This window comes from Prionailurus bengalensis, chromosome B1 (genome assembly GCF_016509475.1).
Source record: "Prionailurus bengalensis isolate Pbe53 chromosome B1, Fcat_Pben_1.1_paternal_pri, whole genome shotgun sequence".
NCBI lineage: Eukaryota > Metazoa > Chordata > Mammalia > Carnivora > Felidae > Prionailurus > Prionailurus bengalensis.
In genome coordinates this window covers 102,911,675-102,939,528 of record NC_057344.1, presented here as the reverse complement: position 1 = coordinate 102,939,528, position 27,854 = coordinate 102,911,675, and the positions used below count along the sequence as shown (strand labels likewise).

The 27,854-nt window shown below is 37.5% G+C and overlaps 1 protein-coding gene across 3 annotated transcripts in view; it reads right to left on the bottom strand.

Annotated features, from left to right (window-relative positions):
* Positions 1–27,854, bottom strand: part of TRPC3 (transient receptor potential cation channel subfamily C member 3) — a 74,080-nt gene that overhangs the window by 22,181 nt on the left and 24,045 nt on the right. Inside the window, exons 3-11 of one of the 3 annotated variants that reach the window (XM_043569213.1) lie at positions 26,517–26,705; positions 17,828–17,992; positions 14,891–15,107; positions 13,075–13,308; positions 10,511–10,775; positions 7,571–7,766; positions 6,050–6,259; positions 4,676–4,723; positions 2,772–2,855 (exon numbers count right to left, since the gene is read on the bottom strand). In XM_043569213.1, coding sequence (XP_043425148.1) covers positions 2,772–2,855; positions 4,676–4,723; positions 6,050–6,259; positions 7,571–7,766; positions 10,511–10,775; positions 13,075–13,308; positions 14,891–15,107; positions 17,828–17,992; positions 26,517–26,705 — 1,608 coding nt within the window. The remainder of the gene's footprint in view (positions 1–2,771; positions 2,856–4,675; positions 4,724–6,049; positions 6,260–7,570; positions 7,767–10,510; positions 10,776–13,074; positions 13,309–14,890; positions 15,108–17,827; positions 17,993–26,516; positions 26,706–27,854) is intronic. The other 2 variants (XM_043569223.1, XM_043569230.1) reach the window with 2 other exon arrangements.

Sequence of the window (27,854 nt, the reverse complement as noted above, 5' to 3'; positions counted from 1 at the left end):
AATATGTGTAAAAAATTTCTCAAGTATTCTTACGTGGGGGAAGATCTTCCTAAACAGGTCACAAAATCTAAAAGCGATAGAAAGTTTGTAGAGTTGATGATACAAAAATCATAAAGTTGGGTGAAAATATTAAAAATATATACAACAAACAGAAAAAAATTCTCAACTTGTATCACAGGCAAAGGACTAATTTGAAAAGAATTCTTAATTCTTCAAATATTTCATAAATGAATTCCTCTTTATAACAAAAAACCCATCAAGAAAAGTAAACATGTGGAATACTAAATATAAAAAGATGGTCAAGTTCATTCATTACAAAGAATGCCAAGTAAGACTACACTGTGATACCATATTCACCCATCTATTTGACAAAGATAAAAAACCTTTGGTAACACGCTGTTAGTGCATGAAGGAGGAAATGGGCTCTTTCACACATTTATCGTTAAGACTATAAATTGGTACAAGTTCCATCAAAATCAGTTTGATAATAGCTAAAATATTAAAATGCCTATATACACTTTAACCAGACAATTCTATACGGTTGTGCATGTTTCAAATGTCATATATACGAGGTTACTTACTGCAGTGTTGCTTATAATAGCTAAATATTGGTAATATCCTCTATTTCTATCGATAGAAGACTGATATATTAAATGTAAATATAACCATATAAATGGAATATAATGTAGCCATTAAAAAGTAAGACTTTTGGCACAAAAACAGACACATAGACCAATGGAATAGAATAGAAACCCCAGAACTAGACCCACAAACGTATGGCCAACTCATCTTTGACAAAGCAGGAAAGAACATCCAATGGAAAAAAGACAGCCTCTTTAACAAATGGTGCTGGGAGAACTGGACAGCAACATGCAGAAGGTTGAAACTAGACCACTTTCTCACACCATTCACAAAAATAAACTCAAAATGGATAAAGGACCTAAATGTGAGACAGGAAACCATCAAAACCTTAGAGGAGAAAGCAGGAAAAGACCTCTCTGACCTCAGCCGTAGCAATCTCTTACTCGACACATCCCCAAAGGCAAGGGAATTAAAAGCAAAGTGAATTACTGGGACCTTATGAAGATAAAAAGCTTCTGCACAGCAAAGGAAACAACCAACAAAACTAAAAGGCAACCAACGGAATGGGAAAAGATATTCGCAAATGACATATCAGACAAAGGGCTAGTATCCAAAATCTATAAAGAGCTCACCAAACTCCACACCCGAAAAACAAATAACCCAGTGAAGAAATGGGCAGAAAACATGAATAGACACTTCTCTAAAGAAGACATCCGGATGGCCAACAGGCACATGAAAAGATGTTCAGCGTCGCTCCTTATCAGGGAAATACAAATCAAAACCACACTCAGGTATCACCTCACGCCAGTCAGAGTGGCCAAAATGAACAACTCAGGAGACTATAGATGCTGGAGAGGATGTGGAGAAACGGGAACCCTCTTGCACTGTTGGTGGGAATGCAAATTGGTGCAGCCGCTCTGGAAAGCAGTGTGGAGGTTCCTCAGAAAATTAAAAATAGACCTACCCTATGACCCAGCAATAGCACTGCTAGGAATTTATCCAAGGGATACAGGAGTACTGATGCATAGGGCCACTTGTACCCCAATGTTCATAGCAGCACTCTCAACAATAGCCAAATTATGGAAAGAGCCTAAATGTCCATCAACTGATGAATGGATAAAGAAATTGTGGTTTATATACACAATGGAATATTACGTGGCAATGAGAAAAAATGAAATATGGCCTTTTGTAGCAACGTGGATGGAACTGGAGAGTGTGATGCTAAGTGAAATAAGCCATACAGAGAAAGACAGATACCATATGGTTTCACTCTTATGTGGATCCTGAGAAACTTAACAGGAACCCATGGGGGAGGGGAAGGAAAAAAAAAAAAGAGATTAGAATGGGAGAGAGCCAAAGCATAAGAGACTGTTAAAAACTGAGAACAAACTGAGGGTTGATGGGGGGTGGGAGGGAGGAGAGGGTGGGTGATGGGTATTGAGGAGGGCACCTTTTGGGATGAGCACTGGGTGTTGTATGGAAACCAATTTGTCAATAAATTTCATAAAAAAAAAGTAAGACTTTGACAATCAGTGTGCCAAGCAATTTGCAGGATTTGCTGCTTCCAAGACGAGTGTACAAAGAGCAGTGTACCCATTAAGTGACATAACCATACATTATAAATTCCTGGATCTTCATTCTTGTGATCTTGTGATCTCTAGATTTCATCAGAAATCTACAGATTTGATAGTCAAAATGATCAACCAGATGGAAAAGAAAAGCTACAACCTCATCTAAGTTGGAAAATAGTGTTCAAATGTCACATCTAATGTCAAAATGCAGAAGATATTTTAAAGTAGCACTAATGGAACAGTATAGACTAAGAATCCATTGGAAAAATGGATTACCTAGAGAAATGTATCAGGTTTCCATACTGTGAAAGCATAATCTTCCTAATATACCATATCTCCCACTGCTTCTCCAGCTCAAGGTATTTGAGGATGTTCTTTGGAAGGTGTGGCAACACTTTGCTTTTAATATCACTCTTCTTCCTCAACCAAAAAAATGAAGGATGTGGAACTCTGATTTCTAAAGTCCCCTCCTACTAACATACTATTTTTTCTGTTCTGTTCTATCCTCATAGTATATCCGAAGAATATAATTCTACTCACCACACACACACACACACACACACACACACACACACGGAATTACATACGGATAAAAAGATATGTCTACTGAATGCTTACCTGATAACGTGTTGGCTGGTTGAGAATGCTGTTAAAACTGTGTGATTCAAAAACTCTTGAGTTAGACTGAGTGAAGAGGTTTAACTAGGAAAAAATACAATTAACCTAGTAAATTAGAATACATTCATTTGTAAGTCAAAAATATAATCTACTATATTCTCATTGATAACATTTCTGGAGTCAACATTTCCAAGGAAAACTTTGTGGAAGTGGAGTTTTATCAGTGATTTAATAGATTTTCAAAGGTAAAAATGAATGCAACAACGTAACTCACATTTATCAAAATGTTTATAATGTGCACTGCAACAGAACTGCTTAACTGAAAACATTTTTAAAAGTTGGCTCATACTAAATGTAATTGTCCCTGAGGACTTGTGTGCTTAATCAAAATGTATTCACAGCATCTAGAAGGTAAGGATGCATAGAAGGAACTGTCTGCTCCTGAGCCTGTATTCCTCGCCTACACTCGGACAGGAACACACTACAAGTTCGAACGGTATCATTTGTTATTTTGTAACCCTGAAATATGAGCCAAAATAACATGTCTTTCTAGGTATCTTGGCCTTATACTGAGCAAGATTCATAACTTTCAAGATAATTGGGCTTAAAGAAAATTTTTTTCTTGCTCTCTCTTTAGAGTTTAACTTTAGAGTGGGTAGAAAGAGACAGTAAGAGAAGCACACTGTTACTAGCTACTTTTTATGTATGTCAGCAGGGCCTGCCTCTTACTTTTTGGCAAGCTGCTACCAATGCAGTATGATTCAAAGGCAGGACCACCTATGCGAAAATATGTATTCACCCCACCACCTGACTTCCATGATCATTACTCAGGATCCTATGTGTGGGATGCTAAGAGGATGTGGCACAATCTTGCCAACAGAAAACCTTAGCTAATAAAATTAATTCTTCTATTTGCCACTAGAGGTCAGTATCTGATTGTTGACTGAGGTTAGTTTTACAGGTTAGCGCGAAAGATTTCTTGAGGCTCCTTCCTCTCTTCTAAAAAGAGAAAAACAGAGACATATAATTTCTCCAAATTTTTACCAAATTCAGTATGCAGAGAGTATTTATTAATATTTATAATAAAAAATAATATTGAAGAGATTTAAACATCTCCATGCACAATTTAAAAAATAAAATTAAAATGGCAGTTTTTAACTAGATATGGGGAGATTGGGAAGCCATGGCTCATGGCTTCTGAGAGATCAGTGCTCAACTTTTTTTCTATTTCCAGCCACCTCTCTGAAAAAAGCTGTTCTTCCTGCCAATGGTGTAATACAGGCAGAAGAGGACACCATAAATAGAGCACTTCTGCTCCCCTCACATGCATTTGAGCAAGCTGCATTTCCTTTACAGAGGTATAGGTAGCCACAAGACAGACATCTGAATGTGCTCTTCTTTCCCTGACAGTATTTCTCCCCTTCATTATGATACTCTTAAGAATGGAGTCTGTGAAATCAGTTGCCTACAGAAAGAAAACTTTAAGGTGTGAGTGCAAGAGCTGTGAGTTCCCACGCTCTCCAGAGGCTTCCGGTTTTGAATAATAAAGCTTCAGTTAATAAATCCCCAGAGAAACAAAGCACCTTCAAAACAAAGTCAATTTCAATAGTGGTGGGAGTTGCCCAGGATGGCAATTAGAGCCTGGCCCATTTAAGAGACTAGCCACCCTGTCTCTGAAGGAGCAGCCCATGGGGAGGAAATGGGCCAGTAACCAAGCCAGAGCAGTAGGTGCTGGGTATAAGGCAGCTATGTGCAGTAGAAAGAGCGAGGCACCTGATGCTGGAAAACTTGGATTTCACACCTACTCCACACAGGCCAGCTAGCTCCCCTGACCTTGTGTAAATACACTACTTTAATGGTTTCAGTTGTCTTATCTATAAAATGGGAATAATAATAATACCTACCTCACAGTGTTGCATGAGGTTCAAATGTACAGCAAAGCACTTTGTAAACTGTGAATGAGGAAGGGCACTGATATTTGTTGAGGCTGGAACTTGTACATCTCATATCATCCTTACATTAATCCTACCAAGTTTTCTCTCTTTCAGATGAGACAACTAAGGCTCAGAGTGATGAAATGACTTATCCATGTTACTTGAAAATAAGCCATAAGCACCAGAATACAAATCCTGGTCTGACATGGAGGCTCTATTCTTTACATTGTACTCCTTCTCGCTGTGTACATATGAGGTACTATTTGAAATCATAGGATGACACAGCCAAATCAATGCCTTGGAACATAATAGCCTTAAGAGCCCATGTCCAAGTCAAATTTAAAAAGGTTTAAAAGGCCACCTTCCTAAGGAATAAGATGCCAGGGTACTAAAAATCTTGGAAATACACATTTTTTTTTTAAAGAAAGAAATTAAATTGCAATAATCTAGTCTTTTTTCTCAACTTCAACTGACAAAACTTATCCACCTCTGCTCAGAAAGGTCTGTACTTTACGGAGTAACATTGCTATCTTGTGGGCTCCCAAGGTATGACAAGAACAGATCATTTTCACAACTTTAGGCAAAAATTAGTTACTAGTATAAGCAACTCCACACATTTATTCCTGTTATGTCTTGCTCCCTTATTATCTGAGGTCTGCTCATCTCCTCCTGTGTCCTATACCAATTCTATCTCTGCAAATTAAATTCATGATAATAAAGTATTGTCATAAAACTCATCTTTGTTAAAATCAAAGTATGACTCAAACTAAAATCAAAGTATGACTTACCCAGGAAAACTTTGGGACAAACCATTCTTGATTATTTATAAAAATGGTATTTATGAAATATCAAATGGAATATTTGAGGATGCTCTTAGGCCTGTGTTGATTTTATGATATTAAAGAAAAAGGTTACTTAGCTCGATAAAGAGTTTCTACAAATAAGAAGAATGTGGTGGTGGTAAACTATATATGCAGCCAAGAGGAAAATGTGAAATTAAAATTCTTTAACTTCAAAATAACAATTGAGAAGGATGGAACACAAAAATACAAAGTGTTTTCTAACAAGAACTTTCCTGTTTACTTTTAACAAGTTAAAAAAGTGTTTTTGTTTGTTTTTAATCTGGCACTTTGCACGAAATTCTGACCAGAAGTAACGCATAGACTAAGTGACTTCTTGAAACATTGTGAAGATATTAAGTGTTAATCTATGAAAGACTATGGAATGGATAGTAACTTTCAACATCTTCTAAGTTCATACATAAAAATTACTGAACAAACATCAAAAGACAAGGAGAAAGACAAAACATTCATTGCAATGTCTTGGTAAGTTTTTGATACGTACCCTGGACTTGGAGTTACCCATTCCCATTTCTATATCCTTCTGTAGCCGGCTCCTTCTGCATTTGGAGAAGTTAATGATCCTCATGACAAAATAAACAAATGACTTTGGACTAGGAACTAGACTGAAGGGTGGAGGTAATGTTTTTCCATCATCAAAATAAGATAACCAAAGTTTTGAACGGGCAAACTTCCATTCTACGTCACTGTCATCCTGAATCACAAAAATAGAAAAGAAACAATGTCTCATTTTAAAAACTAAATATTCTAGTAATTGATTCCAGTAGGATCATACAATGAACCTAAATTACGCTTTTGAAATAGATAAGTCACTTATATACATTTATCTGTATATAACTTCTATTGGCCTATATAATATTCTTAGTATTGTTTTCATGATACTCATCTTTTTAATTTTTCTCTTCCATATGGCTGTAACACCTGAAATTTAACCAGAGTGTCCCACCCCCCAGCCAAAAACAAAGCAAAAATGCAAGAAAAATTCAGGGTCAAGGAAGGATGAAAACATTAACTCCTCCCTTCTTCCCCACCTCTGCCAATTCCTCATAATCAATGGTACTTCATCAGTCTTTACCCACCCTCCCTCCCTCCTCATCTAGACCCATCCAAGGCAGGCTATAGATACACCATATTATACTTTAGAGCAAAGGGAAAAGAATAGCACTCAGACGAATTGCACTTTGGATATCGTGTCTGCCATCTGTCCTCAAATGTCACATAAGGCCCTGGGTGGACTATTCTTGTCTTGTATCTCATTTTATCTTCAGTAACGGCCCAGAGTGATGGAGAGAAAAATGAAGAGAAGGAAGTTCAAAGGTGGAAGAAGTTGGCTTGTTCATTTCACCCTGCCATTACCACACTCAAACAGTTATTCAGAGTGCCACAGTTTTCATTTCTGGGGGACCTAACTTCTGCTTTGAGAATCTATGTGTTTTCTAAAACACACACAGAGACTCGGAGGTTTAACAAATAGCAAAATACTAAAGAGATACTGAATACGAACTGGAAGGACGTAGGAAAACATACATACAATGATGAAGGAAGGCACCAAAGCAAGAGCAATCCAAAACATGAAGTAAAATGACTTCTAGAATACTAAAAATTCTGGCTGGATACAGGACATCACTGATGTTTGCCAGACATCTAGTAATTCCTCTACTAGGATCTTTCAGATGGTTGGCCGGCTAACCTAGGAAAGAATAATTTCCCTATAGTCAGTACTTCTTCTAGCCATTAACTTCAAAACTTCTGAAATATACTCTAAGAGGAGGCAGCATGATGGCAAATTCATGGGGACCCCTGCTGTGCTCCTAGAAGACACTAGAGCCTGTGAGACTATCTATCCAGGAGGGAAACACAGGGAAATGTCCAGGCTCCTTCTGCTTAGGTTTAAGCCTCTTTACTGACATGAACTGGACATCCACCAAAGGGCACAAAAACAGATGGAGGATATTATTAGAGTGAGATGGCAAGAATAGATACCATGGATAGAAAGCAGGTTTACCTCAATTTCTTGATATGAGCTATTAATCATAGCAATTAACATGTTGAGTAAAACGACCACCATAGTTACATTGTATATTCCATACAGAACGTAGCCAATATTCTCTATGAATTTGTGATCGTATTTGAGCACAACAGAAGTGACTTCAGACAACCCAAATATTGACCAAAACAGTGTCTTGAAACTTTCTTCTACACTGTTGAAAGAATAAGGTACACAGTAAATAAATTAACAGTTTTCAGTATTAAAATCAAAAGAAAAACAAGTTAGGGTTTGAATACTGTAAAGATGTAAAATGCCATCATTAAATATCATCACAACAAACTCTGAGTATAATTATTTTATTATAGTATTTAACAGAAATTGTTCCTTCAGGGGTTTATGATTAGATGTTGCCAATGCCTACCTTTTCTGTAAATTATCTTCAAGTGAAAAATCCCTGAACTCAGCAGGGGAAAGGCAAAGTCATGCCACAATCCCCATTCCTTTCTCCTAAAGGATGGAAATTGGGGGTTTGATTTTATAGGTCATTTAGACCTTTAAATCAGGTTTTCTGGAGTAGAACAAGGTCAGGATTAAGATGATACACTCACTTCAAAAAAAATATGTACAAACATATTCCCTGCACTGTAGTAGTAGGGAAGAATGAAAACAACCTAAATATCTATCAGTAGGGGAGTTGGTAAATAATTCCATCTATATAATGGATTCCTATGTAGCCACTGGGAAAATGAGACACATCTATCTTCATGTGTTTATATAAAATGGTATCTAAGAAGTACTGAAAAATAAGATACAGCAAGTATGAAATAGTCTACAATTTGACTGAAAAGGAGGAGTTTACAAATACTTATATTCTTGTTTATATATAAAATATCTCTGAAAGTATCTAAAAGAAACCATTGCCTCTGTGAACTAAGGAGATATGAGAGATTGGGGCCCAAGGGTAAAGGAGGGGACATGATTTTCACTGTAGATACCACTCTATGAATTTTTTTGCCACAAGAATATATTACCTAAAAGTTACATTTAACTGGAAATGAATAGGAGGGAACAGATTGCAAGATTCCTGTTCTTTTCATTTATATAATCTACTCCCTGATTCTTCCATAACAGCATGTAACACTTAGGCCCTCACCTGACTAATCACCTACTTTTATCCTTTAAATGAATTTTGCCAACCGAGTTTGGCTGCTTTTGGCATATAACCAAGTTGTATTCACTGATACGTGAACCACAAAAATAATCCTTAAACGATTACACATGTAGAATTCCATTACAAAGGAAGGTTCAAAAGTAAGTCCTTTTTCCAAAAAAAGATTTATGGAAACAGTGCTGGTTTTGATTTGTTGTAACAGATTCTAAACAACAATTCCATAGATTTATAGGTTTTAGCACTAGTTTATTTACTCATGCCATCATTCAACAAATATTGATGGAACACCTATCATGTTCTAGAAATTGTGCTACACCCTTATGAGGCTGAATAGAAAGACTCCTATTTCTCTATAGTTGGTGTCTATTACAAAACAGTTCATTGTGTGATTTTATAGCATACATGGTAGCAGGAGACTGAGAAAAACTATAACCTCTTTGTTCCCACCATTACTTTAACAGTGTCCCCAAATTCTGACTCCTTCCTCTTGCTCTTTTTGCAAACCTTCTCTCCTCTAACTTCAAGAATATCGATTCCTGTGAATACGTATGTGTGGGAGGAGGCAGACAGTAAAACAGGAGAGGACACTGGCAGTGCCTGAGCTCTTACCTTGGGCAAGAGGCTTCAAATAAATGACCTTACATAATCCTCACAATAACCCGGTTCAAACCTTATTGTGTTTATTTTAAAAATAAGGGAACTAACGCAGAGGAGTGCTGAGTAACTTAACCAAAGGCCGCAGCTAGAAAATAGCAGAGATAATGCATCCATATCCAGGTCTGCCTGATTGCTAGCCTAGAATCCTTCCACTATATCAAGTTGCCATGTGTTCACACAAAACAGTGAAGACAATGTGTTGTAGAAGTGAGTTCTTAAAGGCTCACAGGGGTGGCACTATGTGTAGGATATCTCCATCCCTCCCCTACTGGGTTCAAACAGAATTTTTTTTTTCATTACAATAAAGTGAGTTTCCGTTCTCTTCTACCCCCAAGACTTGCTCTGTATTAACTATGTGAAAAAATCATTTCCAAACAATTTAGATGTCTGGAAGGGCTTGATGTTCTATTTTAGTCTACAGGGAACTTATTGAAGGTTTAGATTATTTCTAGCTGTGGCATTACAGGATACAAAGGGAGACAGGGAGGGCTAATGATCTCCCTACCTTGAAGGACTACAGTACAAAGGGAGGACCCACATGCAGGGTTAGGGGATCTCACAACTGGATGTCTCTCTGCTGAGGGAACTTAAAGGGACAATGACTAAGGAAGTTTAATCAAGGAAGACTTCACAGGCAAGGTGAGTCTCCGATGTAGAAACAAGTGTGACCACAGGAAGGAAGTGATACTAGTGTTATAGTGAGTTGTACAACATTTAGCTGTAATTTCTTCTTACTCAACTCCTTTGTACTGATTAATGATACATGAAAATAAAGGCCAGTGCTTTCTTTTTTGAATAGTAATGACTACAAATTACTGAAACTAAATTTAATGTCATACATAATGCAATAGATGTCCAGTATTAAAAATCTGCTGTCCAATTCTCTTAAAATAGTCAGCTTCATCTAGGATTTTTCCAAATTTTGATTCTGTTCTGTGGTCCCTTACTAAACTCAAAGAAATGAGCCTTTAGGGCAATGTAATCATGCATAAGCATTGTTTTTCAATGGATAGTTTTGCTCTTAAAAACAGCTTTATTATGATTATTGAATTTGTGGTGTGTTTGATTCATCTGGATTTGTTAGAAATTTTCCTCATCAAACCTTTTTTCGAAGATGTTTTACTTACGTGGTAAAAGCAGCATTTACTTTAGCCCCAAGGTAGTAAGAATAAAGTATGAACATGCCAATCATAAAGGCAAGAAACACCATAATAAAGAGGACCATGAACTTGAATATATCCTTCACAGTCCTTCCAAGAGAGATCTGTAAGGGGCCAAAGCTCTCATTTGCAGGGAGGATATATGCGATCCGAGAGAAACTGAGCACAACAGCAATGGCGTAGAGGCCTTCAGATATGATCTGAGGGTCAGAAGGGAGCCATTTATCTCTGGCTAGAAAAAGAGAGAAAGAGAGATATCAGAAATGGGACTTTGTTTCATTGCAATCTACAAAATAAATACCTTAAATAGGATCTATTTTGTAGGAAGGTGGTTTTTATCTCAGTTGAAACTACTCTAGATTCAATTAACTGTCTGGGCATTATTTTTATGTTTAAACCAGAAGCATATGAATTCTACACCCACATGGAGTCTTTTAATCTAATAAACACGATTATAAAGATACTAAACCTGCTCCACATTGAGTAGAAACAGAGTCAAGTGCAAAAGATAAAGAAAGAGGTTAAAACCCTTCATTAGACACAGACTGTGTCCAGAATGACAAAACAATGGACTTGACTAATCTGTCTTCTCACATAGGGACCAGCTATTTTGTCACCCTATAGGCTCAGTTGGCACAAAACTTATTTTCCATATTTCATGGAGAAATTAGTTCATCTAACAGTTTATGCAAATAAAATGTTGTATTACAACAAGTAAGAATATCACTGAATCACAGTGGTGCTGTCAGTGTGATATCTGAGCAATATTACTTGTTCCTGTAAAATGTAAGATGCTATTGAGGTGCAAAAATTTTGGATATAGATTCTAAATGAAGATCCCACCACTTTCAAGGTCGTTTAGTAGGTTCACAGCAGACTTTTGGATACTCATTTCCCTGGAAGTTCAATGAAATAATATGTCGCTAATTTTGTGCAGAGTTACTCCCAGAAGAATGGATACATTGTAGATATTTCCAACAACAAAAATTAATGTTTATTGAATGTTTAATGTGTACTAGACACTGTGCTTTCCAATGACTCTACGGATTTGATGTTATCATTATCATTTTTTTAGAGATGCAGAAACCAAGACTTAAGGCTAAATCCTTGATCAAAATCATACACATAGTAAGGAGCGAATCCTGAATTCACTAATTTCCCTCCAGATTATAGTCATTAGATACACATGAATCAACCTAAATAAAGAGGTTATTGAAATAGTCAAGATATATATTACACAAGATACAATTTAAGCTAATTCTTTGATTATAAATGGTAATCATTTGCTCATTTGATCTGGTCTCCTTGGAATTAAAAAAGCTTTGCTTGTTGACAACAAGACAATGTGTTTAAATTTCACAATGTGTGAAACATCCATCTTACATTTTGGAGCAGGCGCCCAGCCTTCTTCAGTTATGTTAACATGCCACTAGTACTTATCACAATATAAGCCTTAATTACACTTATAAAAAGTGATTCTTACCATCAGAACTCACTTAAACTCTGTGCCTGAGTTTCCTTATCATTAAAATAAGCGTTAAGCAATACATTTTTTAAAATATTTATTTATTTTGGGGGAGAGCACAAGCAGGAGAGGGGCAGATAGAGGGCAACAGAGGATCTGAAGCAGGCTCTGTGCTGATAGGCTGATAGTGGCAAGCCTAATGTGGAGCTTGAACTCACAAACTGTGAGATCATGACCTGAGCTGAAGTCAGATGTTCAACTGACTGAGCGACCCAGGTGCCCCTAGGCAATACATTTCTAAGGTTCCTTTCAGATTTAAGATTCTGCAACTACATGGAAATATGCTAATCACACCTTTCCAGCCTGGCCTCAATGGAGGGAAGGCTAACATTGCTTACCATCGGTTTGTGCTGGGCAAGGAAGGCATCAGTATCCTTGCACCCTGAATATCAGCTGGGACCTCTCTGCTCTTCATGATACACAGAAGTTAGGCATGAATTCCCTTCCATATTGTGTTGAGGGGCAGGGTGTCCCCCCCAGTATTTCTGTCTGTTCCCCAGAGCTTACATTCTCATGCCACTTTAGCTCCTACTTCCCGCCTCTGCCAAATTTCCTTCACTCCACCTGTACAGCAGTTTAGTGCCTTTTGTTATTTTATCTCCTCCAAACCATGCACTCAGGTACTCATCTTCCACCTCGAGCAGTTTATCAATCTATTTTTTTCCCCTAACGAAGACAGTTTCATATCCTAAGAATATGTAAGAGTACTTATGTTGTTAGGCTTGAAGATAATTTTCTCTCACTTTGCAACACCTTCATTTTATAGGTTTGAAAACTGAGGCACAGAGAAGTAAGTTACCTTGAACAAAGTTATACACAGCAAGGGAGCTCTATAGCCTTGACATGAATCCAATTTTGTATAGTTCTAAAGCTCATGCTTTCTCCTCTGTTCATACACATTTAACACACATCTCACATTAAACATACTCTTATTGACATTTCCTTCCAAAATGTGGTTCCAGTACCCTTCCTGATGCATAAGAGGACCCTTCAGTTAATAACTTACCATAAGTGAAATACTGTATCTCTGGTGGAAGTGTAACTTCACTGAGGTCACTCTCTTGGACATAACTGTCCACATACTGTTGTGCTTTTGTTGCCTGAAGGAAAGCTAGAAATCTGGCTGTGAAAGCAGCAATGAAGATGGAAAGCATCCCAAAGTCCAGCACATTCCACAACTGCAAAATATATTCTCTAGGTCCTTCCAGCCAGAGCTCCTTACACTCAGACCACATCATTCCTGTCACACACGGAAGGTATAGGTTACATTTTATAGCTTAGACTAGCTTAGAGAAGCTATTATTTTGTCCACTATCAGTTCCCACCTATAAAAAGCTCCATATATAAAGTACCATATCAGGCACCCTGAGGCCCTGGGCAAAGTTAAATGGAGGAAAAATGTTCAAGTAAATAAGAATTAGAATTCGGAGAAACATAATTCTACACGTAGCATCAGAAATGGTGCACGCGCGGCGCACACACACACACACACACACAGGAATATTACTCGGCCATAATAACGAATGAGATGTTGGATTTGTAACAACATAGACTTAGAAAGTGTACACTAAGTGAAATAAGTGAGACAGAGAAATACCATATGATTTCACTTACATGTGGAATCTAAAAATCAAATGAACAGCAACAATGAAAAGGCTCTTGAATACAGAGAACAAAGTGGTGGCTGCCAGAGGAGAAGTAAGTGAAGGGATAGAAGAAATAAAGAGCATTAAGAGGTACAAATTTTTAGTTATAAAATAAATAAGCCATGGAGATGAAAAATACAGCACAGGGGATATACTGTAATAACATTGTATGGTGACTACGTTTATTGCGCTGAGCATAGAGTAATATGTAGACTTGTTAATTCACTATGTTGTACATATGAAACTAATACAACAGTGTATGCCAACTACACTTTACTAATAAAAATTTTTTAAAAAGAACTTTTGTGAGGTGAGGTAACCAGCATTCTGAAAATGGAAACTCTCCTAAAAAAGACCTCTGGGGGCGCCTGGGTGGCGCAGTCGGTTAAGCGTCCGACTTCAGCCAGGTCACGATCTCGCGGTCCGGGAGTTCGAGCCCCGCGTCGGGCTCTGGGCTGATGGCTCAGAGCCTGGAACCTGTTTCCGATTCTGTGTCTCCCTCTCTCTCTGCCCCTCCCCCATTCATGCTCTGTCTCTCTCTGTCCCAAAAATAAAAAAAAAAAAAAAAAAAAAAGACCTCTGAAATGAAAGCCAAAAAAAATTTTTTTTTGCAAAAAAATTTTTATTCATCAGCTAATGGCTACTAGATTATCTCACAAGTATTTCAATTAAATATTTGATCATCACAGTAGGTCAGATTTTTAAAATTTACATTTATTCAATAACTGAAGTTAAAAATGTGATATATTTATAATTGGGTTCATGTTAGTCATAAAAATTTTTATTTAGTGGTAAGAGATAACTTTTAGTATTCAAATTATTCAATTATTTTGTTCTACTGCTTATCTTACAATGAGAATGTTGTCACCACATAATGCACAATAACATTTTAAATAAAAAAGGCAATCGGGGCACCTGGGTGGCTCAGTTGGTTAAGCTCCTGACTTCAGCTCAGGTCATGATCTCATAGTTTGTGAGTTTGAGCCCCGTGTCGGGCTCTGTGCTGACAGCTCAGAGCCTGAAGCCTGCTTCAGATTCTGTGTCTCCCTGCCCCTGCCCCTCCCCTGCTTGTACTCTCTCTCTCTCAAAAATAAACAAACATTAAAAAAAAAAAGGCAATTGTTATATAGACACAATGTTTGGTAGAAATTAAAATACTTAACATAGAAAGCTTACCAAGAACCCAGACCATAATTAGCATCTCAGTCCAAGTGAACTGGGTGGTTTTCACCCTGAAGATCTGCTTGGGATAGTCAATAACAGTGATGTTTGGCAGCGTGGTGATGCCTTCGAACCTGTCTGAGGCATTGAACACGAGCAGGCCCAGGAAGATGATGAAAGAAGCAGCATGTGCCACAAACTTCATGAAAGGGCTTCGCAGAATTTTCCCCAGCTGTAGTACAACAAACAAACAGAAAGAAGACGAAGACGAGACTTCTATTTTGGAAATGTCAGCTTCTACTTATAAAAATTATTATACAGGGTAAAAGAAAAACAGATGAAATGAGAATAACTTCAAAATTCTGCCTCTGTCTGTGAAGAGCTATACATTATGAAAATCACTCCTTTTAGGGAATGCTGCCTCCAAGAATTATTTAAGAAGTCTTTAAACTTCATTGTTTCTAAATATCCAATTTATCTTGGGGGGTAACACTGCATTCACAGATGCATTTCTGAAAATCACAAGGCATATGCTGGTTATTCTTATTTTTCCACGAAAGACCACACAATCCATGTCTAGGTTTTGAGAGTCTAGGAAAAGAAACTCCAAATTGTAGTGCATATGCTTTATTGCTTTACAATTGAAATGTTATGAATTTAGAGACTCATTCATTATAGTTGAAACATTATGTGTTTGTAGCACATAACAAGGCCTTTGAATATTAAAAACCTTACTAGTACAGAAGTAAATTTTAGTTCTCACTTGTAAGTCTTTTGAAATCGACTTGTACTTTGTATGATATGAAAAAGGCAGATAATATTAGAATCAAGTAAATATTTTATGTACTATTACCTCAATAAGAAGGAGTTATACAATAATTAAAATCTCTAAGTAGGTTAACTTAATTAAGTCAGCCCTGAGTTTGGAAAATCATATAAATAGTACAAAAGCATGTCTGAAGTTCAGAGCATAATTATTTTAAGGTAACTCCTTTAAAGTCCCATGTGATATAATGTCCTTACAAGCCCCATGTTCTAGTAGAAATGAAAAACAATTCTGCCTGTCCCAAGGGCTTCTGTAGCCCAAGAAAAAGGTACATTTGGTTGATTTATCAAATAAGTTCTCTAGTCTACATACTCAGAACCAACTTTCAAACTCAGTCTGTGACCTTAAAAAGTACCAAGGCTCACATTTAAGAGACGGCAACTTCAAACAAATGTTTTTGCATGTCCAGAACCTTAATTTGATGTCAACAAATAACCGAAGAATGTTAAGCATTTCTGGAGTTGAACATGAATGCAGACAGACAAATGTCATATTTTCCATATTAGACATAGACAAATAAACACCACATTTGCATATTGCTGTGCTGTTCTGCAGCTGCAAAGAGGCACATTTGGGGTAGCTCATCCATAGCACACAGTGATTTCTTGAGAGTTTCCAAATCTGTTTCTCATAAAGGCTGATCTTTTAAAACTTTAAAGAACACGAAAATAAAGCAGCATGCCTATCGTGAAACTAGGATATACGTGGGGGATTCTTGCTATGTTGTCTTCGGTGGTACGTGGCAGGTATAAATGTGGGCTCCAGAAACAACTCAATTCTGTCCTTTCCCCTCTCTGGGGGAGACAGAGTTCACTATACTATTAGCTGCACTTTTGTAAGTGAAGAGAAAAAAGGAATGGACTTCCATGTTTTCACTGATTAAGCTGTCCTAAGAGGCAAACACTTAGAAACATCAACTTTCCTATTCGTTTCCCTCAGAAAGGGAAATTGTGTGGGAAACGATTTTTGCTTTGATGCATGCCTTCTTATCACTTATAGATTTTAGTCTTTAGTGCTTATGTATTTGAGGAATCATAAGGTACTTTTCCATGATACAGAACAAAGGAACTTAGTCAACTCATCAAACCTGATCAAAATGACAAACTTTCTGCCTTAAATTGCATGGGCAGCTCAACAATGAAATGAGATGGATGAATACGCTCACACGTGTATGGTGCCTACAGAGCAGGACTCACTCTGCCAGGAAGACTATGCAGCCAGAGAGGTGATGGATTTCCAGGATCATTGTAAGTGGCCTTGACTCATTTTTCCTGAAACTGCCTCTGATTTAAACAAAACCAGATCTCAGAATATAAAAGCAGGATTAAAGGACCTCAAAACGGCTTATTCTCCCTGGCGGTGCCCTTTATTAACCTAATACAGATCCTGTTAGCATGACTAGTATGCCTTCCCATATCCTGTTCAGAGGATCTCTTAGGCACAATTAAACTGAGTCTATACTAGCAAGTTGAGAGAGGGATGAAGATAGTGAACAAAGTAATTCAAGCAAACTAAACATAAACAATCTAAAAAATCCAAAGACCCCAAACCCAAATTCTACTTTTTTTTTTTTTTTTTTTTTTAAGAATCTTCTGAAGGAACAAAGGGCAGGGGGTTGGGGGGAACCTGGCATGCACTTTCTTGAATTCCTTAAATTAACACCACTGTTCGTGACTGTGCTTGATACACTGAGCCTCAGATCTCTTGACAGGTTCCAATGAGTTGCCCTTCCAGTTCTCAGGTTAACTTCCTTGGCACCACTGCAACAGGACTGTTCTAAACGCAGGCCAACTCAGTTGACGCTCTTGATTTATTAAGCTGTCCACAGAATCAGCAAAAGTGCTACTTCACTCAAGCCACTTTCCCTCTTGACCACCATGCAGATTTTACCTTAAAAGCCTAAGTATTACATGCCTTCAAATGTGATCTATTCCACTAGTACCAAATCCTTTTTCATCTCTTATTTGAATTGATCCAGTCATTAAAAAGCAGGATTTGTGTCCCTGAGTCCATTAACATTCAGGGTAAAACTGATAAGAGCCTTAAGTAGGAAGCTTTTTCCTTCTTCATCCCCAAAACACACAGCACACCAACCACAGAGGAAATGGATGTAGAAAAACATGTACCCTGCTGCAAGGTGCAATCCAGTAGCCGATGGCAAGAAATGGAAGGCCCAAGGCCACCACCAGCACAACCAGACACTTGATAGCTATGGTCTGTTCCCGCAGGCCTGAGAGGTTCTCATACCAGATTGTCAAGAGCTGCTGCTGGCAGTTGGGGTGAGCCACAAACTGTTGGCAGAAAGAGATGGAGAGAAAGAGGTAGGTTACTATAATTAGGGATACCTCAACTACTGAATGCATAATCCTAAAGATATTAATGTACACTTTTCCAGAATATAGGCACTAGAAGGTTCTGGTAATATTTTCCTTTACCTTCCCTCCATTTTCCAAAACTGCTTCAGAACTAATAGTACTTAAGTGGAAACAAGAGCACAAAATTGATATCATCCTTAATCACATTTCTTTCTGATTGAAATTCTCCATAATACACAGATTCCTGTCCATAATCTGGGTGACATATGCTTTCCTTTGTGAAAATGTGTCCCATCTTGTTGTCTGCCAGCTTACTTATGTTCAGTTCAAAATGGAAAAGAATTGGCTTATATTAGACTATAGCTAAAAAAAGAAATGTGTTAAGTTTCATAAGTAATTCCTAAAGTGCTACATGTATGAAAAATATACATACATATATGTATGTACTATCACTGCAAACTGCAAAGATCTGCAAAAAGCCAATGAATCTGCAAGAATTCTGCTTGGTTCGCACTTACACTGCCTCCAGGCACTGGCAGCAAATGTCCCTTCCTTCCTATTTCAGTAATCTGTCCTCTTTTTATTGCTGCCTCTATCACAGGTTAAAAAAAAAAATTATCTCCAACAGTTCTTTTGTAACTACAATTGTAACCAGGAAAACTGAGCACATTATACTTACTTCAGCCCTGCCATTTTATTCTATTTTGCCATCTCACTTTGCTAAGTCATCTGCCAGCATCTATTCTGATGGACTGGGATTTCGCTAAAGTCCTGTCCTTGTTCAGGTAGCAAAATGTATTTGTAGTCAGGCTCATGTAAAAAGGTCCCTACCCTAACAGGTGCCCATTTGTGGCTGGATATGCCTGTCTTTCAATGGCCAGGTGCACTTTGCCCAAGCATGGAGATTATTCAGGGAGGGTCATTCACAAATCAACTATGAGTGCCAGCTTACATACATTTTTAAAGAGTGTTTAGCAACGCAAAAATCAAGGTATCATTATTTTCTGAAAAACAGAACAATAACAATGAACCTGTTAAGAAGTACTCATGAAATGTTTTTTTACAAACTCTTAGAGGCAAGGAAGGCAGCTCCAGTTCCTACTATGTGAAGGGTTCATCTTTGATCAAGTTCTAGTTAATGATCTTAATGATTCTTAGCAACTCCAGGCAATTCCTCAAGTTATTCGGCTAATTACCAATAAATACCACACCTATAAGGAAATTAATGGGTTTCCACTTACTGGTGTATTGTTTCCCATTAGCTCTTGTAATTAAAAAAAAATTAATAAAATTAAAAAAAATAAAACCTCATCCCCCAGCGTAGACAGTAGAGATGCAATTTCCCCTAACCCCCCACTTTTGTCCCTATGTGCATCGCCCTCCGGGAAGTCCACTGATGATCACTCTGGTGACTGCTGTGCCACAGGGCACAAGGGGCTCTTGACACCTGCTGGCAGAAGTGGTAAGATGAATTTACAAATATTAGATTTGAAGTACTTCACTGAACTTATTTCAACAATATAAACTGGTAGGATTTGGGAGATTTAAAGTACTATAAAGAGGATGCTATCTTTTCTAGCTTAATGAGTTCAATGTGAAAAAGCAGATTTTACCTTAGAAGTTTCTTTCAATTCAATTATAAAAGTCCCAGGTCCTAAAGCTCACTGGTCATTGCTGGCTGATAAGTCTGTATTAGAACTCCTTTCCAGACTCAAGATTCTGTTACTCTTTCAAAGTTCTGATTTTTGATCGATGCAGTCATTATTTGAACCCATGATAAAATATGATCAAGGTTGAAAGCCCTGGAATCTTTGTGACAACTTTCTAGGATTCTTGTTGAGAACTTTGCCAAACTTCCACTTCTGCCCCTGTACTCTACTGAATCATTTCCTTCCTGCTTTACCCCTCCTTCTGTGTTAAATCCTTATCCCCTCTGAGTTCCTAAATGTACCATTCATTCATTCATTCATTCACTCTTCAAAATGTTGTAAGCTCTTCCTATGAATCAGGCACTCTGTTAGGCATTTGGTAGAAGAAGGTGAAAATGGAAGCATCAGTGCACATTAAGTGATTAGGGATTCCTGTTCTACAGCACACAGTAAGCTCTCCATAAATGTGGGGAAAAAATGGAGACAGACTTCTTATGCTTGCCAAGATAAATAATCAACATTTAAAATATTACTAATTCGAGGGGCACCTGGGTGGCTCAGTCGGTTAAGCCTCCAACTTCATCTCAGGTCATGATCTCACGGTTTGTGGGTTCGAGCCCTGCATCAGGCTCTGTGCTGAAAGCTCGGAGCCTGGAGCCTGCTTCCAATTCTGTGTCTCCTTCTCTGCTCCTACCCCACTTGTGCTCTCTGTCTCTCAAAAATAAATAAACATTAAAAAACTAAAAAAAACTAAAATAATACTAATTTGAAAGTTGGAGGGTTTACATTTGGACAGATGCAAATAAAAAGCAGTCCTATGACTCCAGCTAGGCTCAGCTTAGGATGGGGAACAGTGCATTCAGAGAAATCTACAGTGGAGATGATGTCATCAAATCAGATTGTCGCTTAGGAAGTCAACATGCACTTTTTTATAGGCCAAGGCTTTCTGCAGGACAGAAAATCCCTATGAAGTTGAGAGACAGGTGGACGTGTACCCATGTAAAAGATGGACAAATTTCCCTTTTGAGTGTCCGGCCTTTCTTTCTTAGGTTTTAATCTCTTAAGGACAAAAATATTAATGTTGCAATATGGCTTCCTCTCCTTGCTCCTCCTCCTCCAGTTAATCTTCAACTTTGAAGATGTGCTTTATGGCATGAATTACATTGTATAAGGGTTATACAGACCTTAAAGACTTGGTGGAAATCAATCATTCCCATATGGTATTATATAATGATCAATATTTGACCCATTGTGACTTGTACAATATAGTACAAAACCCTAATATATGTTAAATATTAGCCAAAACTGTGGTGTTTGCAGTTTACTTGTCACACTTTAAAATTCAGCTTAAAGGTATATTTCCTATATTATTAATTCTACTCTCTTCTTGAGATAGTAATACACCAGCCTATGGTATCTGTTCATTCCTTTCAATTCACAAGAAAACACAAATGGATATTTTCCTCTAATAATTTAAAATCCTAATACAAGTACACAAGGAACATTTTTAAAAAATAATAAAATCAATACAACAGTAACAAGTGAGGGCAAAAGAGTTAATCCCTCTAGGAGATGAGTTTTTCTCTTTTCAATGACTTCAAAATAGGGCAGTGACCTTTATCTCTTAAAATTGTTTACCTTCTAAAAAAACCTCTTGTGCTGTCACTCCAGTCATAGCCAGTTGGATAAAATTTGTATGCTATTTCCCAACTTCAGTGGACCAGCAAATTGAAATCATTACAAAAATAATGCCTTTATTTGAGGTGTTCTGATTTAAAGGGAGAATGCTTGACACATAAGAAAATCTCAATCTTTCAATGGAACAAAACTATTGTAGCATTGAGAACAAACATTTTTTTCCCGTGCCAAATGACTAACAGATTGTAAACTGAACCAGTAATCAGGGCAGGTTAATGGAAAACCATGAGATAATTTTCAACTTAAAAAAAACTTTCATGTTACATTGTCTTATTATCAAATCAGCCTTTACAAGAACTATCTTCATGGAAATACTGTTGTACAAAAACATGTTAGGAACACTCTGTTTTTGTTTTTAATGACATTGTTGAAGGCACAGTTCATACAATTTAAAATGCTGCTGTGAATAAAAGCTACATCAGTCAATTTCTTTTTAAAGTTTTTTGAGTTGTGAAATATAAACTGAAAACTTACAGTGTGTAAGTTTTCTGGATTTTGAACCCACTGAGTGCACAATGTTCTGTTCTTTCTCAGTGCTGGGCACAAACCTGGCCAAGAGGCTATACAGTGTGGGATTCAGGACAGGCTGGCCAGCACCTGCACCGCACCCAAGGTCTCTGCAGGATATTTAGCATTCTCATTGCATTGCTCAATGTTTGGAATTAAGGAAACCACACTTTCTTCATTCATAGTGGATAATTTTATGTGTATATGTTGCTGCAAGTCTCTCTTTTTTAATGTTTTGAGAGAGAGAGCGAGCGCACACACGCATGTGCAAGTAGGGGAGGAGTAGAGAGACAGGGGGATAGGGGATCTAAAGAGGGCTCCATGCTGACAGCAGAGTCCAATGTGGGGCTCAAATTCATGAACTGGAAGATCATGACCTGAGCCGAAGTCAGACACTCAACTGACGGAGCCACCGAGGCACCACCATGTGTCTCTTTTCTAGGTGATATTTCTATAGTTAAATCTAATCCCACCATGGGGAAAATAAGAGAGCAAAGAAGAAGTCAGGAAATTCTCTTTCTCAACAGCATGATTTTCCAGATCGATAGTCTATCAACTTCTAGTATCCTTTATCTTTGTCAAGGACTTTCTTAGAATAGCTTAGTAAAGCTCTCATTATTTCTATTGAGGGAAGGGATTGATGTTCATCCTCAGGTTGCAGAGAAGACAGAGGTAAAGACAGAATTAAAACACAGAGCTTTTAGGGGTGCCTGGGTGGCTCAGGTCATGAACTCATGGCCCGTGGGTTCGAGCCCCACATCAGGGTCTGTGCTGACAACTCAGAGCCTGGAGCCTGCTTCAGATTCTGTACATCCCTCCCTCTTTGCCTCTCCCCCGCTCATGCTCATGCTGTTTCTCTATCTCAAAAATAAATTAGAACATAAAAAAAAAACCTCAGAGCTTTTTGGGAAAGGTAAATAATCCATTATTCAAACGGGAAAATAACATTTTTGTCTAAAAGTTAATTTTCTTTTACTCATTTCAAAAAATTTCATCTTTTGATCTATTCCATTCTCTTTTGTAGAATAACATGGGTAGCTCTACAAACAGTAATAAAACTTACTATCTTTCCAGTTTTATTATTTACCTTAGAAACTCCTCAGAAATGATTCTTAAATGAATGATCTGTAACATCCATTCCCTGATAGAGAACAGATTATTATTTGTTCCCCACTACTCGCATAAGATTGCCCATTTCACCAACAGAATTGAGAATATGAATTTTCTATTCTTTAATAATTTGAGAGAGGGGAAATGGTATTTGTATATTAGGATGCATTTATTACTAGAGGGCTTAAAATTTTTAAATAGGCTTGCTATCCATTTAAATTTTCTGTGAATTGCCTATTCATGCCCTTTGCTTATTTTTCTATAGGGCTCTAGAAATTTTTCTTAAAAATTTGTTTGAGCTCTTTGTAGATTATCAATCCTTGATAAGTCAGAATTGAGAAATTATACCTTTCTCACTTTGCTCTTTTTTATGATCTTTCTGTGTACAGAGGTTTTAAGTTGTATGTGGTTAAATTGTTTACACTTTTGCTTTGTTATTTCTTCAACTGCTTTCATATTAGAAAGTTCTTTCTCCCATAAATATTAAATTCATGTTCAGATCTCTCCCATTCAGGTCTTCTATATTTTCATTTTCTTGACTAACTGCCATTGAGCTCTCTAAGGCCTGGGTAGACCTCATGGTGTGATTCCCAGGGAAGACTGAGCTCTGGGAACTATGAGGCCAGAAAGAAGCCAGTAACCCAGACCCAGAGCTGGGAGGAGATCTTGAACACATAGCAAAAGAGACTTTGAGTCTCTTATGGGAAACAGCTGTTACAAAAAACTAGTTTCCTTGGTGGAATTATGAGTTGATTTGAAGATAAATTTATTATGTTATCAAGAGGGAAAAATTCCATAACATATATTTTGAAATCCCAATGCCTTGCATGTAGCTGTAGACTACCTCAGTGTCACAGTGGGTAGGGTTCACACATCATTGTAACCCAAGAAGTGGTTTTACTTAGGAACTAGAAATGAGATAAAGGAAAAAGGAAGCACCAGCAGGGATGGGGCATCTTTTCTCTTTGCTAAATGGAGACATGTAAATGTTGAGTGAAGAATGAAGGACATCTTGGAGAGAGAAAAAGAAAGGGGGAAGTGGGGCTTTGGGGGGCATTCTAGAATAAATTTTTATATACATTAATTGAGTGAAGCTTCTAAGTCAAAAACTTGAATCAATACTCCCTTTATATCACAAAACAAACGAACCCAGAAATAAATGCAAAGCCCTAAACATCCTTTCAGTTTCAAATGCACTTTTTGTTGTTTCCTGGCAGTAGCTGACTGATAGAAATTTATTATTAATGACACCTCATACATAATAAGCTATACATCAATTTATTTAAAATTAACATGCCAGGAAGACATTCACTGTCTCAAGACAGTTTGGTTCACAGAAGCCCATCTACAGATGAGCTGTCTCTGCTAATATGACACTTTCAAAGCAATGATAAAGAGCCAGTGACAACTGAAATCAATTTTCTCCTCTCAGGTGCTAAAGAAAAGAGATGTGTATTGTAAGATTTGTGAATAAATGTCCAGACAGTTTTCTAAAAATGGTTTAATATTAATCTTATTCAGTATTATCTTTTTTCCTTCAATATAGCAAAACCTCAACTAGCAAGAATTCTCTAGAGAAAGACAAAAGCAAATGATTTCATTCATATGTGGAGTTTAAGAGACAAAACAAACAAGCAAAGGGAAAAAAGAGAGAGAGGAAAACCAAAAAACAAACTCTTAACTATAGAGAACTGATGTTCACCAGAGGGGAGGGTGGGGGGGGTGGTTAAAATAGGTGATGGGGATTAAAGAGGGCACTCCTCATAAGCAGTGGGTGTTGTACGTAAGTGTTGAATCCCTAAATTATACACTGAAGCTAATATAACACTGTGTGTTAACTGGAATTAAAAATAAAAACTAAAAAAAAAAAAAAAAGAAAGAAAGAAAGAAATGCTCTAGGAGGAAGGCAGTCGAGCCAATTTACTTTTCACTGATAATACCTTGAAAAGTTATTTTACATCAGTATTAACTAAGAATCTTCACATTTCCCTGTCTTTTTAAGTTGAGGAGAGATATGTGATTAATAGCTGGCTAAAACCTTGTGAACACTAGATGTGGAAGTTCTCCACTTTTTGGAGTGTGCACACACACAAAGAGAGAAAAGGAAAGAGAGAAAGATCTCCTCATGCTCACTTACTGCTAGGGGTGCCACTACATGCCTAGGTTCCACAGGTCAGAGGCACATGTGCAGACCTCAGTTCTGGGCCTGGTTCTGAGTAAGGCTTCTGGAAGCACAGCTTAGATAAGCTTGTTCTTCCACCTCCCCTCGTGAATCTGTGAGTCTCCTCATATCCCTTACTTTCTGCCTAAATTGGCTATAGTCTGCTACAATGGACTGGAACAAACACAGTGAACATGAAATTTGTGTTTGATGACTAAAGCTAAACTTGCTTAAGAGTCATCATCCTGAGAATGAATTTTCATAATGTAGAAATCTTACTAGCTCATACATGTTGAATAATCATCATGTACTATACCCATGCTAATTACATGCATTAGTTCTTATAATCATCAAACAACTGAAAACGTAGTTGCTATTGTGGTCCCTACTTCACTAATAAGAAGACAGAGGCTTGGCCTGGTTGGGTGACTATCCCATGGTCACACAGGGAACATGTGGTTAGCTCAGGACTTGAACCCCTGCAAACTGGCTCCAGGGCCTGCCCTCTTAAGCACCATGTACGGAGGACAGAACATTCAGTGATACATGATTAACCAGTTCATAAAACCAGATCTATTCCTGTTAACAGCTTACTTTTGGTGATTTATCAGTTTCTCTTAAAATACAACATATATGTGTGTGTGTGTGTGTGTGTGTGTGTGTATAATTAGTTATCTAATATATAAAAGCTGTTAGATTCTAGATAACTGAGATTTTTATTACAGTAAAACATCATAGCTACAATTTTCATGGATTATTTAAAAGCCCCATACAAGCAGCAAATACATACACTTAAGTTTATTTGAAATACCAGAGTAAAAAAGTAATCATAAATCTTATTTCTGGTATTCACAGCTGTATGACCTTAGACATAACATTTAAGTTTGGCAAACCTCAGTTTCCTTGTAGAAAAGAAATCTCATCATCTATTTTACCTATTTTATAGGTGAAATGGATAACATAGGCTTGTCACAAGGATTAGCATGACAGTGTAACAGTGCCTTACAAAAATGTATACAAATAACATTTTATTATTTTTAATTGCATTACGAGTGGTTCACAAAGTTCTTTTGCATGTCTTAATCCACTGAAATTGCATCAAAACCCTGAGACAGGTAAGAGGTATGATCCTCCTTTTATAGGAGAAAATTGAAGTTTAGAGAAGGTTTATGACTTATTCAAGGTCTTGCAGCAGACAAAAAGTGGAAAGGATCACAGAAGCTAGATATTTGACTCACAACTTTACCACATTTCACTCAATCTTTCATGAAGAAAAAAAAATCTATTATCAGTAACATTTATTTTTATTGTTTAAAAAATTTTCCTGGGATTATTGCATAGTTGATATGGTGCTGGATAAAAGTAGGCCACTTACCTTTTTGACTTCATACTTAATAGCAAGTTTGACACGACTCAGTGAAGCTTTATGCCTGTGTACCTCTAGGGGCTCTGCTGATTCCAGATCTCCATTCAGAATGGCTTCTACCTCTTCTGAGTCTCGGCAAAGATCCAGCACACCCACTACAAAGTCTTTACATTGCATGGAGAGCTTCCGGTAGTCATTCTAAGAATGAGAGGTTTAAATTCAAGGAGTTTGTTTTAATTCAATGAAAGGTATTTAGAGTTTTTGTGAATTACAAAAAAAGGTCCCTTCTTCTGGGTAGAATTGCTGGTTAGATACAGGCCGGATTTGCCCCCATGCACCCTCTTAGCCGATACCTTCCGCAACCCAACCATATCAGACAGCTCTGTGAATGGTATGCACGTTGGTCCCTGGCTTGTATTAAGAGATGTTGGCTAAATGCTAATGCTGACAGAGCAAAGGATCAAAAAGACTTCAGGCTCTCTTATGCAGATAAACAATAGTTTCCTTAAAGCCGAAACAAAACAATTCCTGTTATGAAAATTGGTTTAAATGGTAAATTTTCTAAGGAGGCAATCTGATATACAAGATGGACTATATGTGAAAATCATTTGTTCAGTTTATACCATCCCTTGCCTTGCTGGGGACCCAGCTTCTCAAAGCGTAATCCTCAAACCAGCGGCGGCAAGAGCACCTGGACATGTGTGAGCAATGTCAATTCTCTGACCCCATCTCAGATGTTCCTATTTAGAAACTGAAGAAAGAGCTCAGAAATCTGTGTAAACACGCTCTCCAGGTGTTTCTGATACACATTTACATCTGAGGACGACTGGTTTATAGTGACTGTAAAGAGATGGACAGGAGCCAACCTGGAGAGGAGGTATTTTTCCTTGTTTGTCTGAAGGGCACATTATCATGTCCTGCAGAACTGGAAGGAGAGAAATGTCTGATTATATGTAATTGAATTCTCAAGGGTTGCAGAATACCAATACCTGAGAGAAAATTTCCAGGCCACTGGAACTAACACCTTGCTAAAAATAATCTGTGAATCTTTAATTTCATTAGCATATTTATATAGTGCCATGGACTGGTATAAGGAAGTCACTTGGCAGCATTTCCTGTTACCTTCTGAATGGAATTCTATTTCTGGCCCCTTGGTTCCAGTCAAGGTATCAATGACCATCTCTTGGGAAAGCATCTTACTTTCAGAAACCCCAGTTCCACCTCTCTGGCTTTCACTAAGTTTTAGCCCATTAAGAAAGTTAACCAGATGATAATTTAATTCGGCACACTTGAGGAAAATAGAATTTTTTGATATGTTCTGAGATACTGTAAATGTCTAATAACTAA